At 48.2% G+C, this 16,436-nt stretch overlaps 1 protein-coding gene across 1 annotated transcript in view; it reads right to left on the bottom strand.

Annotated features, from left to right (window-relative positions):
• The window catches only part of LOC130372170 (retinoic acid receptor RXR-alpha-A), an 83,159-nt gene that overhangs the window by 15,101 nt on the left and 51,622 nt on the right, over positions 1–16,436 (bottom strand). Inside the window, exons 4-8 of the mRNA XM_056577992.1 lie at positions 15,470–15,611; positions 15,011–15,190; positions 9,172–9,341; positions 2,007–2,136; positions 1–118 (exon numbers count right to left, since the gene is read on the bottom strand). The exon at positions 1–118 is cut by the window's left edge and continues 15 nt beyond it. Of these exons, the coding sequence (XP_056433967.1) occupies positions 1–118; positions 2,007–2,136; positions 9,172–9,341; positions 15,011–15,190; positions 15,470–15,611 (740 nt within the window). The remainder of the gene's footprint in view (positions 119–2,006; positions 2,137–9,171; positions 9,342–15,010; positions 15,191–15,469; positions 15,612–16,436) is intronic.

The following is a 16,436-nucleotide window of genomic DNA, read 5'->3' as shown; positions in this document are numbered from 1 at the left end:
CCCACGCCGGCGCTGTGTGCGCTGTTGCGGTGCACGTGGAGCCCGGTGGCCAGCAGGATCCCGTCCTTCACCGAGATGGAGCGGTGGGAGAAGGAGGCGATCAACAGCTCATTCCAGCCTGGAGGGGGGAGAGAGGGGGGAGAGAGGGGGGAGAGAGGGGGGAGAGAGGGGGGAGAGAGGGGAGAGAGAGAGGGAGGTGAAGAGAGGGTGGATTAGAGGAGGGTGATGAAAAGAGAGATGGAAGGGGAGATGGATGGATAAAAAGAGGGGTATAGAAAGAGATAGAGATGGATTGAGACAAAGAGGGAGAAATAGAAAGGAAGAGAAGAGAAAAATATAATTAGTTAGCAGGAAACTCCCAACGGTAAAGTTCACAACGCATTCAACCCAATAATAAATACAAATAAATAAACTGCCAACAATGTAGAGGAGAGGAGGCAAGAGCAGGAGTGTGTGTGTGTGTGTGTGTGTGTGTGTGTGTGTGTGTGTGTGTGTGTGTGTGTGTGTGTGTGTGTTTTTGTGTGTTGTGGGTGTGTTTGTGAGTTTAGCTTCAATAAATCAATTAAGCCTGACATGGCAGGGCGTGCTAAAGGGATGAGCTGCGCCTGCCATCACGATGAGGATGTGCAAGTGGTTTGACACGCTGAAGCGGCCAGTATGGAGCAGCAGAGAGAGAGAGAGAGACAGAGAGAGACAGAGACAGAGACAGAGAGAGAGAGACAGAGACAGAGACAGAGACAGAGACAGAGACAGAGAGAGAGAGAGAGAGAGAGAGAGAGAGAGAGAGAGAGACAGAGAGAGAGAGAGAGAGAGACAGAGACAGAGAGAGAGAGAGAGAGAGACAGAGACAGAGAGAGGGACATGGCTCCTTTAATTGTTCTGCCTAGCAACAGCCTCTCTGTCTCCGTGGCGATGGTTAGGGCAGGATGCTTTTGACTGTGAGACAGCAGAACTAAAGAGGCTATTTATAGAGAGGCCTGAGTGCTCATAGAGAGGGAGACACATAGAGACAGAGAGGATGATAGTCTCTCTCGCCTCTCTCTACCCTGTCACTGTCGTCGTCCCCTTTCTCTCTCGCTCCATCATCACTATATCTCACTCTACTACTACACGCACACACACACACACACTGGTTTAATTCAGTTTGACAGGCAGGCAGCAGAGTGCTGTCAGAGGCCTGCAAAAGGCCGCGTTCTGATTGGCTGGGACAGGAATAATAGATGATTCACTCTGAGCTTCATACTCTCTGATTGGATGATCCAAACACTCCTGCCATTATAGACATACATACTGTGCTTGTGTTTGTATGCGTGTGTGTGTGTGTGTGTGTGTATGGATATGTGTGTTTGCGTGTGTGTGTGTATGTGTGTGTGTGTCTCTTTTAACCTTGCTACCTCACTCATGTATTCATGTAATGATTATTGCTGATAGGTTGATGATAGAGTTGAGTCAACAGTTTGCCCCTCCTCAAGGCCCCTACTCATCCTTGAGTATATTAAAAATATTGTCTTGTTAAAACACCACTATATTAACAGCATGAAATTGCATGTCAATGTTTGAGATGTTCCTTAAATATTATATAATATATATAATTTTATTATTGTTTTTATTGTAATTTCTATTTTTAGTTTGGTTTTATTTTGATTGGAATATAAATAGCTGTGAGCAAAATGTACACGTGGAGGATGCTATTATAATTCTTACAACTATGGATGTAAGAATGAACTGTTATGAAGGAAATAGTTAAAGAGTGATGTGGGATGGCCAGACCGTTTTAGATGTGATATCGGGATGTGATGGGGGACTGTGATGGGGGACGGACCTGCTGTTCTAGATGTGATACAGAGGATGTGATGGGGGACTGTGATGGGGGACGGACCTGCTGTTCTAGATGTGATACAGAGGATGTGATGGGGGACTGAGATGGGGGACGGACCACCGGTTCTAGATGTGATACAGAGGATGTGATGTCGGACTGTGATGGGGGACTGTGATGGGGGACGGACCTGCTCGCAGCAGGATAACCTGGTCGTCCAGGGGGAGCTCTGAGAAGTGGGGGATCCTCTTGGCCCACTCCACCAGCGTGAACAGCTGCTTGTCCGCCGCCTGGCAGATGTTGGTGACCGGGTCGTTGGGCTGGGAGGGGGGGAGAGAGAGAGAGAGAGAGAGAGAGAGAGAGAGAGAGAGAGAGAGAGAGAGAGAGAGAGAGAGAGAGAGAGAGAGAGAGAGAGAGAGAGAGAGAGAGAGAGAGAGAGAGAGAACATTGTTATCAAGAGGTTCAAATGATTGTATTTGCATTTTTTACGGTCTTTTTTTAAAACATTGAGTCTAACTGAATCAGGTCCTGCACAGAGAAACACACGCACACACACACACACACACACGCATGCACGCACGCACGCACGCACGCACGCACGCACGCAGACACACACATCACAGAAACTTCACACAGCCAAATACATATTGTGCACACATTTATTACATTACACAGACACACCCACACACACACACACACACACACACACACACACACACACACACACACATCCACAAACACGCCTCCCTTCTGAGCAGCATGTAGTTAACTCATGACCCCCCGCTGTGTGACTAGTGTTGAGGGTCCCTAGTCAGCCCTTAGCGAGGGTCTACACTGGCGGCTCTGCTGCTCCCTTCATCTCTCTTCTCGTCTTCCTGTCTTTCTTTCTTTCATTGTACTCTTAGGATAGGATGATTGACAGCTGTGATTCAGGAATCTGTATTCCGTCCTGCTGGGTTTAGATTGGGGGGATGTGTGGTGCAGCGGGCGCACCACAAGGTAGAGATCCCCGGGGAACAAAGCAAATAAAAATGACACAACATCTGCATCCTTAAGATAAGACGAGTCTTCCCTGCCCTCAAGAGGGGTTTAGGTTCAGGGGGCATGGTGCGATGCAGCATGTGAAGAACTTTGAGTCTGGAACCGGGATTACAGGGCAGACACATAAGATAGGCGCTGTGCGTTGGGCTTACGGATGAAATGAATGATCCTCTTAAGTTCTTTATGTGTTTATATATCGTTTCGGTTTTGAATCATATCAATGCAATCACTTATAAAGGATCCTATTCAGATGGAGTGGCATTCAGTCCTACACGAGCAGAGCTGTTATTCACACAGCAACAAAGCACCAATTCAGTGCTTCTCGAGTCTAGACTGATTAAATACAGGCTAATCTCTACTGTCATTATTTACGTTAACATTTATACCATGCATATTGTGTCTGGCAAAATTTCTTTGGGCAAGCAGTTTTGCATTTTTTTTTTTTGCCGGCCTGGTTCATTCCTCAGCAATCCGCATTGAATTTAACTGATCAATTAATGAATTAATACTGATAAAAAACGACCAATTAGATTGGCCATCAGGGCCGTATTCCGCCCCGCCAACTGGAACGTTCCTCAAGCCCCCCTCCTCTCCACTGGGTTTATGGAAATGTCCATCACACGGATAAGAGCTCAAAATTAATTTTAATTTTAATTCATTTTATTCTCCTCGTATCCCGAAGGTATCTCTCCGACTCGGAGGCGACCGGCCTGCGACTCAACCCTCGAAATCCAAATCCACCGACGAGGGAAAACATATCCCTAAAAAACACAGCTGTCAATCACAGAGCAGTTTGTTGAAGTCCCGCCCCCCATGGGTCTTCATATCCTACACTGGTGTATTCTGGGAAACAAAGAGCAACGCTGAGCGCGTGCAGGAGACTCTGTGCATAATTTAACACAAAGTAAACATCCTCAAACACCCTCTCCGTCCCTGAGTGTGTGTATGTGGGTGTGTGTGTGTGTGTGTGTGAGAAGCCCACAATAAAAGCTTGAGCCCAACTCCTCTCTCCAAACCCCTCGGATCGATGGTAGGAGCTGGGGAGGATCCAGAGCTCTCGGTTGCTCCCATGAGACCATTAGTTCGAGATGAAGGAGAACAAAGAGGTCCTTTCACTAATCTCCAGGTCTATCCCTCTGTCTAGTGATGTTCTAACTCTCTCGCTTTGTCTCTCTCTCTCACTCCAACTCTCACTTTAAATCTTTCTCTCCATCACACTCTCTTCAGCCCACTCTCCCTCTCTCGCTCTCTCCATCCCTCTCCATCCATCTATTACCCGGCTCTCTCCCTCTCCTCCCCCCCTGCTCGCCTCACCGCTTACGGTGTGAGACTCACTCTGACTGTGAACTATCAAACAGACCGGCCGTTTAGAACACAGAAAAGTTAACCCGACACACAAACCACAACTGCGTTTCCAAAAAACTGGATTCAAATTGAAAGTTGTCACGTGCTTTGTATTTCTGCAGGGGCAGAAAAAGCTCAACAAAGGCGCCTCATGAATATTTCACCACCAACACCACTACCACCACCACCACCACCACCACTACCACCACCATCACCACTACCACCAGCACCACCACCAGCACCACCACCACCAGCAGCGTCACGGTCCCCGTCGGGTGTTGCTCGCCACGACAAGAGTTTGTTTTGGAATTTTGGGGTTTTAGTTTTTCTTGTATTTCGAAAAAAACAACACATAAACATATTTGGCGGGCTTGTTTGGAAAGGTGGTGCCTACGGCACCAGCAGAGGCGAGAGATAATACACACACTCAAAAGCACATACACACACACAAACACACACACACACACACACACACACAGGGACACAATAGCCTCTTCATGGCGAGGCGCTGGTTGAGCCGCCCACCACAAAAGAATACAACTCCCAGAGTTCTCGTTACCCACAGCGAGTCTCATGAATGTTGGATTAATGAGGCTTTGACGGCCGTCTGCCGTCTGCAGCGCTGCCGAAGACAGGAGGACGCACAGACACACACTATACACATGTACACACACATTATGAAGACTGTGACAACACAGATTGACACACACTATACACACACATGCACACAATATTCATATGCACAAATACACACTCACACACACACAAATTCACACATGCATGTGCACACACACAAACACACACACACACAAACACAAACTCACACATACACATAAAAACTAGCTCACACACAGACAGACAATCTAGCAGTAATCCCGGGGCATTGTGTTACTGTACAATGTTGCAGGGAGTCTAGGGATGGAGGGCTGGGTGGAGGAGAGGTTGAGGAGGGTGGAGGAGGCACCACATTAACCCTTGCAGTCTGTCTGCTTACGCCGTGAGACTGTTGGGCGGGGTGGGAACGGCCGAGGAGCGACGGCTAAACCAAATCAAAGTCTGAGTCATGAGAAAAAAACACCAAATCCATCAGCCAGCGGCTTGGAACGCCGAGCGGAGAGGAGAGGAGCAGAGCGAGAAGAGTCCCCCGTGACCGAGCCCGAGGAGGAGAGAGATGGGAGAGGGAGGTAGACAGAGACAGCCAGAGGAAGAGAGGGATGGGAAGAGAGGATAAGACAGCTGAAGAGAGAGAAAGAACCAGATTAGAATCTTTTATTTGCTGCAATTTTTGGACGTTTTCGTCGTTTAGTTTTTTTCACTGTAGATCCATTTTTGTATTTTTGGGTCTTGTTAAAAATCATATTACTTTTGGACATTCTTTGGCTCGTTTCCAAAGCCAATAAACACCTTAAAGTTTAATTCAGAAAAAGATGGAGAGAAACAGAGAGAAACGGTGAGAAACAGAGACAGAGTATCTAAGTGAATCTAAGTCGATATTTTAAAATCCCTCTAAGAGACGACGGATACTTCAAGGCATTCCCGGCCAAATCAAAGGTAGTTTTGCTTGGTTCTCAAGTTTAAGCTGTGTCGTTTTTAGCTCCTTCACCACCTCAGCGTGGGGTAGAGACACCAGACTTGGCTGTTGGTCATGAAATGTTCATCACATTTAGTTGAGGAGGAGTTAAGGTCAGTCCTTTAATTTTTAATTATTCTTCAGGCATTAGTGTTGCCATAGCGTGGGACAGAGAGAGAGAGAGAGAGAGAGAGAGAGAGAGAGAGAGCGAGAGAGAGAGAGAGAGCGAGAGAGAGAGAGAGGGGAGAGAGAGAGAGAGAGAGAGAGCGAGAGCGAGAGAGAGAGAGAGAGCGAGAGAGAGAGAGAGAGAGAGAGAGAGAGAGGAAGAGAGAGAGAGAGAGAGAGACACAGAGACACAGAGAGAGAGAGAGAGAGAGAGAGAGAGAGAGAGACAGAGTTTGTGAGAGCGAGAGAGGGACTGGGATTTGTGGGTGAATGAATTAGTTTTGTCCTAAATCGGAGAGAGAGGGATGGGAGGGGAGAGAGGAGGGAGAGGGGAGAGGGGGGGGGGGGCAGGAGTGGAAGGAGTGGAAGAAGGAAGATGATGGGGAGGAGGGAGAGAAGGGGGGAGGAGATGGGGGAAGGAAGACAGGGGGAGATGAGGGAGAGCGGGGAAAGGAGGAGAAAAAGGAGGAGGAGGTAGGGGGGGACAGAGGAGGAAAAGGAGGGGGATAAGGGAGAGGAGGGATAAGGGGAGAAGGAGTTGAGGGGGAGGAGGGAGAGGAGGGAGCGATAGATCTACTCACTATCACCTGGGTGATATTAAGACACACTTCCAGGGGATCTTGCTCAAGATGGAGGCCATGACTGAATATTGAATAGCACACTGTGTCAGGAAGGGAGAGGGTGAGAGAGGTAGGGAAATAATAGGAGAAATAGAGATAGTCAGAGAGAAAGTTGGCCCCAGAATAAATACATTATGGAGATAAAGAGAATCGAGTGTAAGAGAAAGCTGAAAAGCAACACATTTGAAGCAGATGGAGAGAACGCAAGTGAGAGAGAATAGAAGAGAGACAGATAAAGAGAGAGTATAGGAGATAGAGAGTCAGAGAGAAGGTTGGGATTGAAATAAAACAGGAGAAGAAAGATATAGCGGAGTGCGAAAGAGAAAGTTGGACCAGAGCGTTCAGCAGAGAGAGAGACAAATTGGGGAGGCAAGGGAGAGAGAGCGGGAGAGCAAAATAATAGATAGAGTGAAACACAGAAGTGGACCAAAATAACCAAACAAAACAGTAAGAGAGAGAGAGAGAGAGAGAGAGAGAGAGAGAGAGAGAGAGAGAGAGAGAGAGAGAGAGAGAGAGAGAGAGAGAGAGAGAGAGAGAGAGAGAGAGAGAGAGAGAACAAGTAAAAGAAGGAAAAGCAGAGTGAAAGATGTTGCCGCCAATGAAACAAAGATAGTAGGAGATGATGATGATGATTATAGAGACACAGTGAAAAACAGTTGAACCATTAACAACAACATCACAGAAAGAGCACAAGTGACAGATAGAGGGAGAGAAAAAGTTGGGTAGAAGACCAAACAATATATGGAGGGAAATTGGGAAATAGAGAAATATGGAGAGATAAATACAAAGCGAGAGTAATGGAGAAAGAGAAATAGAGATAAATATAGAGAGAGACATAGAGAGAGAAAGGGAGAGAGAGAGCGATAGCAAAACACCACAGAGATGACCCCCTCCCCCCGCCCCTGTCTAAGAGGGCCTTTTCTTGCGTGTCTGGAAGGCGCCGTTACTCCCGCCTGTTTAACTCCTGTTCTGGGTCACTATGAGATAAACACACTGCATTCAGACCCAGCGCAGCCCCCTGCGCCCTCAGCACCACCCCGCCAGACCCCGGGACCCCCCCAGAGCGACGGAGTGCTGTTGATGTCGTGCTCCCACAGTGTGATGCTTGTGATTAATTACAGCACGGGGCAGTGGGTCCTAAAGGAGAACAGCACAGCGGGGGGAGGAGGAGGAGGAGGAGGAGGGAGAGGAGGAGGAGGAGGAGGAGGAGGAGGAGGGAGAGGTGGTGGTAGTGTTGGTGGTGATGATCGGTCACATAGCAGCCTTCACATGTCTCTCTGCCCACTCTCTCTCTCTCTCTCTCTCGTTCCCCCCGCTCTCACTCACTCCTGATCTCATCTCATGCCCAATGGCTCATGCTAGCCGTCTCCCTGCATCCTCACCCCCTCCCTCTCCCCCTCCCTCCATCCATCATCGCTCGCCCCTCTCCCTCCCTCCCTGTCCCCTCTTCTCTGTCTCCCTCTGTCCTTCTCCCTCCCTCCCTCCCTCTCTCATCTTTATCCTCCCCCATCCCTCCTTCCCCTCCCCTCCCTCCTCCTCTCCTCTCCTCCCCTCTTCGTCTCCTCCTCTTCCTCCAGCGTTCCTGAGAAAGTAGAAGCCCTCATCGTTGCGACGCTTTCAGGAACAGTCTGCCTGTTGCATAATTCATGTCCCACAATGCACTCTGCATCAGCGGCTGCCAGCCAGTAGTTAGGAGGCAGATGAGGACACGCCTATAAGACCGCCACCAGGGATTTGATTCAAGGTCATAGGTGAACTGGCGCCCTGTTGCTCCAGGGGTGATATAAGAGGAACTCGCGCAGAGCCTCATGCACTGTTGTTATCGTGATGCCCTGTAGGGGGCAGAGTTTCACAAGATAGTTGTTGAAATGATTGTTGTTATAATAATCCTTATGTAGTTCAGTTGAGTGCATTGAGCACATGCTAGTTTATATTCAGGGGCATAGGGCCCTAACGTACAGACTACTGAGGACAGATTTTTATTTGATTCTATGTGCGTGGCTTTAGATAAATGCATCTGCAATCAAACTCTAAATAACATGTAGGGTCTAAAGTAACCCTACACGTAATTTCCTACTTACCATATTGGAGCAAAATGAGTCTTGCATCGCTGCAAAGACGTCAATGCGGAGAGAGAGAGTTCCACTCTTTCAGCGAGGGTAGGGTGGTCTCTCATGCCACTCCAGTTAGTTTATGCTAATGGCTAACTCTCAGTCGAATCTATACATTCCACCAGCAGGCTGTGGTCAGGGTTGGGGTATTACGTTCCCCCCAAAACCCAGGCAGCGATGCCATTGGCCGATACCACAAGCACCGCAGAACAGCCACTGGCTCAGTCGGAGACGCAAACCCACCGTGTGTTTACGTGTGTCTGCGTGGGAAGTATGCAGAGTTTGTGTGCGTGTGTGGTGAGTGTGCATGAGTGTGCATACATTGTGTACAAACGCACATTGTTGAGGTGAAATCACTTTAAACACACATTCTTTCCAAAAGAAAAAAATAGGACACCCACACACAGGCAGTCTCTCTCATGCACAGGTAGATATACACTCCCTAGTGCCACCACGGCTATACCCAGATTCACAAGGGCCCCCACAAACACACACTCCACTCACCGAGCTGGACGGGGCCCCGAGGTTGGTCTCGGTGTACGTGTGGGTCTTGGGCTCCACGGCCTGCTCCGCCTCCAGGATCTTCTCCACCGGCATGTCCTCGTTGGAGCTGCTGCTGGACTCCACCTCTCCGTCACTCCTCTCCTTGGCCCGCTGCCGCTCCTCCTGAACGGCTGCGTGTAACAACACTGGTTTGGGTCACTACTGCTGCTGGTCTCAATGCTGGTTTAAATCACTGGTCACTACTGCTGCTGGTTACAATGCTGGTTTAAATCACTGCTGCTGCGTGTAACAACTCTGGTTTGGGTCACTTCTGCTGTGTGTAATAATACTGGTTTGGGTCACTCCTGCTGTGTGTAATAATACTGGTTTGGGTCACTACTGCTGTGTGTAATAATACTGGTTTGGGTCACTCCTGCTGTGTGTAATAATACTGGTTTGGGTCACTCCTGCTGTGTGTAATAATACTGGTTTGGGTCACTCCTGCTGTGTGTAATAATACTGGTTTGGGTCACTCCTGCTGTGTGTAACAACACTGGTTTGGGTCACTACTGCTGCCTGTAAACACCTCACGACCACTGCTGGTGATGCCCTTTACAAAGGATAAGATTGCAACCCGTTTTCAACAATTGCGAATGCAGAGCGCTTGCTCAATACTGGACCAATCTCAAAAATCTTTCGTATTAATCCTTTAAACCCAAAACGATCTGAACTTCGTCTCCAGGTTGAAAAAATAGGAAACCTTCCTTTAACTGAGCAGGTTGAGCTGATTTAGACCATAAGAAGAGGGTACTTTTACTTATGCATTCATTGTCCAAAATACAAAGTTCTTTGTCCGCAGCAGTGAAGCTAATGCAAGCCCATATTGGATAGCCTGCACTGGTCCTAAATGCTTCCTAAATGGCCCGTCTGTGCATAAACCCCTCCCCCCCACATCCCTTTTTAACTAATTGCATCCACAGAGCGATAATTGCCTCCAATTTTGAACCCTCTCGATAAAAGCATACGTTTTTTTATCTGAATGCAAATGTGAGTGTTACGCATCGGCCCCTCGGTGTCGTTCCTGCATGTCCCTGGACCTGGTGGAGTGTTTGCATAAGCCTCAGCCCATGTGCTTTGGAGAGCGGGAAGCATGTGCGACCTGAACACGCTGATAATTATCGCGCTGAGAGACTTGAGTCATGGGTAAACGCTCCGGCTGGAGTGGACGGAGAGAGCAGTCGAGACATCCGTACCTTTCTCAGGCACAAACAAAGGCTAATGGAACTGTGAAAGGCCTCCAGTTGGAGAGTCTTCGTGGTGCATTTTAGAGCCTTGAAAACGCAAGCTCTCTGTTTACCGTTATAGGCACGATTGATAAGCCACGTAGCTCCTCCAGAAGGACTGTGTGCAGCACCTCCATTACCTATAGGTATGGACCTCAACTAGCTTTAATACCGAGAGGCCAGAGTCTAACCTGGGCCGAGAGTTTGGTGCCAATGTTCGGTTCGGTGACGTTGTTCTTTTTCTTGACCGTCGCAAGTAACATGTCAACTGGTCACACTGCTGAGCTACTAGCTCAGTAATCGCTTGTTCTTGTACTTATTTTTATGTTATTAAAAAAAGCAATGAAACTGCCTGAATAGTTTAAGCATAGTTACTAATGTAACTATAGCTATGAATTCAAGATGATCTGTTAGTTCTACATCTATGTGAGTTCCACTTGATGTGAAAGGTACCAAAATAACTATTGCCTCGGAACTGGACCCAAAACCCATTTAGTGTTACTGAAAGTGGTATTCAAACACAATTCACCAACATGTCTGGTCACTGGGCAGACTGGGAGATGACATGACTGGAGGGATTTCAGACCTGACCTAGCGTGCATCAATGGAGACCTTGTGAGTAATAGTTGTTTGTTTTTTCCATGCCTTCAATTCCCGTAAATATACGGTCTGGTTGGTTCAACCGTCTGATTGGCTGGGACGCCCGGAGGAACCGGAAGTGGTTTGTGTGCAGAGAGCGGACACTGTGGCTACGGCAACAGAAACCACTCCCCCATTCTCCCGAGGTGAGCCAAGATGTACACTCTTGTGTATATGTGTGTGTGTGTGTGTGTGTGTGTGTGCGTGTGTGTCCCTTTGTTGCTCTATTGGTGTGTTGTGTATGGGTGTGTGTTTGCAGGAAGCCGAGTTGGCGCAAGCTGAGAAAACAGAGTGAGAAGACAAAGGAGGGCAGTGTGTCGTCTCCACGCGTGTCTCACATACAGAGTAATATTGGAAACATATTGGGGGAATTGTGTGGACGGCCACGAACACCATTATTATTTTCCCTACGATTATCACACTTTTTGTAAAGGCATGCCTGGGAGCGTATGCGTGTGTGTGGATACATATTCAATGTATCTGGGATTTGGTCTGTGAGTGTGTATTTGGAGAGTGTATGTGTGTGCGTGCCTGTGTACATATGAATGTGTCTTGATTTGGGTCTGTTTGTGTGTGTGTGTGTGTATGAGAGAGTGAGAGTCAGAGAGAGTGTGCATATACATATGAATGTATCCTGAATTTGGCTGTGTGTGTGTGTATTTGGATCGGGGATTGGGTGTGTGCAGGTGTGCGTGTGAGTGTGAGTCTATGTGTGTGTATGTGTGTGTGACACTGTGTGTGTGTGTGTGTGTGTGTGTGTGTGTGTGTGTGTGTGTGTGTGTGTGTGTGTGTGTGTGTGTGTGTGTGTGTGTGTGTGTGTGTGTGTGTTGATTTGGTGTGAGAGCATGCTTCGTGTTTCTGGGAAAGAGGGGTTTTCGGGAGCGTAGGGCTAGCATCATCAAGAAGATTGGGGGAGTTGGGGGGGTTTACGGGAAGGTAAGGTTAGCATCAAAGACAGAATTAGGGGTTGGTGATGGTGGTGGGGGAGGGTGGATCCAGGAAAAGAGAAGAAATTGAAGAAATTGCCAAAAAAATGAAAAGGCTTTAGCGATCCTAGGGAAAGAATATGAGATAGATCATGAAAACTGAAACTTTACAATGACATGAAGCTAAAATCTGAGAGAAAACAGAAGAGTTTACCAGGAAATAGGACTAGAACCTGAGAGAGTGCATAGAAGAGTTGACCGAAACATAGGACTAGAATCAGAGAGGGAACAGAGAAGAGATTCACAAGACATAGGACTAGAATCAGAGAGAGAACAGAGAAGAGATTCGCAAGACATAGGACTAGAATCAGAGAGAGAACAGAGAAGAGTTTGGCAGGACATAGACTAGAATCAGAGAGAAAAGGCTTGTGGTTTTAACAGAAAAACATGTTGGTTTTAAAGGGACGTGGACTAGAACCTGTTGGAGAACAGGACGCTTTAATGAGGACTCGGTATATAACAAGAGAGTAATTGACACATTTCTTACTTGAAAGGAAAGCTATCCTCTAACAACGAGAAGAAGGGGGCTTTAGCGGAATGTAAGGTTGGAATCAGAGGAAAAGGGAAAATGACGGTTTTATGTGGACATAAAGGCAGGAACCAGAGAGAGAGAAATGGGCCCCATTCGAGAGCAACAGCCGTCTGGATGTGGAGGTCAGCCCAAGGGTAGAATGCTTTGCGTCGGAGTCACACAGAGGTGAGGAGGGCTGAAATCATGTTAGCTTTATTTCCAGCTCCCCCTCTCTTTTCCCTCTCTCCCTCTGTCTCTTTGCCCTACAACTGGGGGAGCATAAATTCATTTAATCCTGTTTTTCTGCAGATTCGCTTAGCCTGTTGGGCTAGTGCTGCCTCCCTGCGTACCCCCAGCCCTGGGGGTACGAGGGAGGAGTGTGTGGGGGAGAGGGAGGGGGTTGGGGGATGTGGGGTTGGAGGGAGGGAAGGGGGGTTCTAGGCTGAAAACTCTGAGGTGAAAACTCTGCAAATGATAAGACCTTGGAATGGATGGAGAGCCAAGCCACACAATGATATAAATAAAATGTGTAAGGGGGAGAGAGGGGGAATGGGTGAAATAAGTGGGGAGCAGTGGGGGGAGGCATGTAAAGGTCAAGACAGGAAAGGAAAGCTTGCACACGCACACACACGCACATGCATATAGACATGTGTGAGCATGCAAACACACACATGTGGATGCATGAAGGAAAGTGAAACTCTTTTCCCTTCGCTTTGTTCAGCTCTTTTTCTCTCTTGGGTTGATCCTGACACACTTCTAAAGATTATTTCTTAAAGAGTAACTCCACACCTCGGTCCCTGACACAAGGAGAAAGGGTGGGGAGGAGGGTGAGAAAGGGGGAGGGAGAGAGCAAGGGGAGAGTTGGAGAGAGCGAGGAGAGAGGGAAGAGTGGAAAAAGAGAGGGGGGGGGGAACGGAGAAAGAAACTCATTGAACTTATAGACATACAACACAGTATGTACAAACACACAATTACCCAAACATGAACAATGACGCCAGAGGCCAATACAAAGATAGCTTTAAAGTCATACACTACATATGTGTTCTGTAGGTCATGGTGGTGACCGCTAATGCTAGGGGCTAGCACGTGGTCAGTCAGACGTGCTAACGGCTAAAGGTGCTAAGAGGTGCCAATATCCAAAACAGCCACAAAGTGTTATAATTCACACCTTTCCCGCCTCAAAACACCTCCGCTGTGGAACCTCATTTATATTTTACAAGAAGATCACAGCTTGTCCAATCAGCTGCTAACTCAGAGCACCAACTGTTTTTTTTGCTCCATGACCTGCTTTGGCTTCGGCTCTGAGACCTTTCTGTTAAAGCGAAGTGCTTTGGTGAATACCAACCTCATACAGATCCTAGGATTTTTTTTGTAACACTTGAATTATTGAAGAGCCTGGTCGTTCTGGTGGCTCAGCCCGCTCGGTGCAAACCATGCAGGCAATACGTCTTGTCGTGACTCCGGTTTGTTTCTGACCTGCTGCGGTCCCTGAGCAATTCCCCCCCACTCCTTCACCCCCATTTTCCTGTCTGTCCCTCAAAGTCCTGCCTGTAAAGTCACAAAAAACCATAAAAAGATATTTTGAAATAATTGTACAGTCCTCACTTCATTAAAACTTCTCTAACGAAGTGAAATTAAAGTTTTTAATGGAGTACAAGTCCTAAAGGGAGGTGTTAAAACAGGGTTGGTGGGTTGCGTGGGTTTGCACGTGTTGCTCTTTTTCAACGGACGTCTGGCTCAGAACACCATCGCCTCGATGGTGTTCTGAGCCAGACGTCCGTTGAAAAAGGAGTGTGCGTGTCCACACACACACACACAAAGACGTCCGTTGAAAGTGAGCCAAACGAGTGACATCACCGCATGTGCTAGTGTTCGATCGGTGACTCATCGCACAGAGACTATGAGACTCATGGGCCGGGCTGGGGTGGCGGGGAAGGAGACATTGGAAGGGGTTTTGAGGAGTGAGGTGACGTAGGAACGGGGTTAGAGGAGTGAGGCGACATGGGAAGAGTTTGAGGAGTGAGAAGACGCTAGAAGGGGTTTCGAGGAGTGGAGCGATGTTGGAAGGGTTTGAGGAGTGAAGTGAGGATGGAAGGGGTTCGAGGAGGTGAGGCGACGTCTGAAGAGGTTCGAGGATTGAGGCGATGTTGGAGGGGGTTCGAGGAGTGAGGCGACGTTGGTAGGGGCTTTAGGAGTGGGGCGACTTTGGAGTGGGTTCGAGGAGTGAGGCGACATTGGAAGGAGTCCGAGGAGTAAGGCGACGACCGAAGGGTTTGAGGATTTAGGCGACGATGGAATGGTTCGAGGAGTGAGGGGATGTTGGAAGGGTTTTGAGGAGTGAGGCGACGATGGAAGGGGTTTGAGGAGGCGAGGGGCTTGGGGAGGAGGAGGTAAGGAAAGGAGGTAAGGAGAGTCATGATCCTCAACGTCATGTGCTGTACCTTCTCTCTTCATGCCCATGGCCAGACACTTCTGGTAGCGGCAGTACTGGCAACGGTTCCTCTGGCGCTTGTCGATGATGCAGTCCTTGTTGTCCCGGCAGGTGTAGGTCAGGTCCTTGCGTACCGTCCTCTTGAAGAAGCCCTTGCAGCCCTCGCAGCTGTACACGCCGTAGTGTTTACCTGAACACACAAGGGCAGACAGGCTTTATTACCGCCGGGCGATTCCAGTTTGATAGGAAAAAGTACAGTACAGTATTAATGTATGTATTTGTAGACGTGAAGTGTATTTGACAGGTCTATTTCACAAGTGTGTTTCTACAGGTGTGTTGTACAGGTGTGTTGTTCAGGCGATTTCTACAGGTGTGGTTCTATAAGTGTGTGTTTTTACAGTTGTGTAGTATAGGCGTGTGTGTGTGTGTGTGTGTGTGTGTGTGTGTGTGTGAGTGGGCGGGGCTTCACCTGAGGAGCGGTCACCGCAGATGGCACAGATGTGTTTGGTGAGGGACAGCGGCGTCCCGCAGGGCTGGGCGGGGACCTTCATGACGCCGTTCAGACCCAGCGGGGGCTTGATGTCCTCCGAGCTGCTGAGGGGCGAGTTCAGCTGGAACATCAACACACACAAACACACACACTCTGACAGTCACAACATGCTGGTACTGAAGAGACATCACAAACGGCTGGTATAAAAAGAATGCGAGTCGCGCGAACAGACACGCAAGCACGCAACACACACACATGCGCACACACACACACACGCGCGCCAGCACTAACACACACACACACACACACCATTCCTGTAGTGACCTCACAAATGCTTGCTCATTACCCATAATTTTTGGACAGCCGGCCACGTGAGAGAATGTGATGTGAGCAATAACACAATAACACTGACAGTCCAGAAAGTAGCTCCGCCCATCACTTTTACAGCAGTGACATCGCAAAGGCTTATCTAACTCGATATCTCTCCTTTTGTTTGACTATTTTCTCGCTCTCTGTTGATCCTGACACCATTCTAAACAAAATAGGATTTCTTAACACAGTCCTCCATCTCTTAAAGGAAAAGAGGGCGAGGGTTTAGAAAGGGGGAGCACTGCTGAAACCATGTGCGAGAATACGGATGCAAGTTGGGGTCCCAAGGCTTTTCATAGCGAGAATAGGAGTAATGGACCCAAACATATTAAGGCAAACCAATGCTCTAATGTCACAAAACAGATCTGCCCACCCCTGATGTTAATCCAAGCAGTGTCATCACACACACACTCTGAGAAGCGCCATCAGGGAACATGGCAAAACCCTATGTTGTCCCAGTGTGGCTGTGCGATGACATGAGTGATGGAACACCGGGGCAGATGTGCTAGTGATTAGACTAAATACGCTACATGCACATGTGTACATGGGTGCACGTGTGTTGATTTACTGTGCGGTT

The sequence above is a fragment of the Gadus chalcogrammus genome, chromosome 19 (assembly GCF_026213295.1).
Source record: "Gadus chalcogrammus isolate NIFS_2021 chromosome 19, NIFS_Gcha_1.0, whole genome shotgun sequence".
NCBI classification, from domain to species: Eukaryota; Metazoa; Chordata; class Actinopteri; order Gadiformes; family Gadidae; genus Gadus; species Gadus chalcogrammus.
Note: the sequence above shows the minus strand (reverse complement) of the source record. Positions and strands in the feature narration are given on the sequence as shown.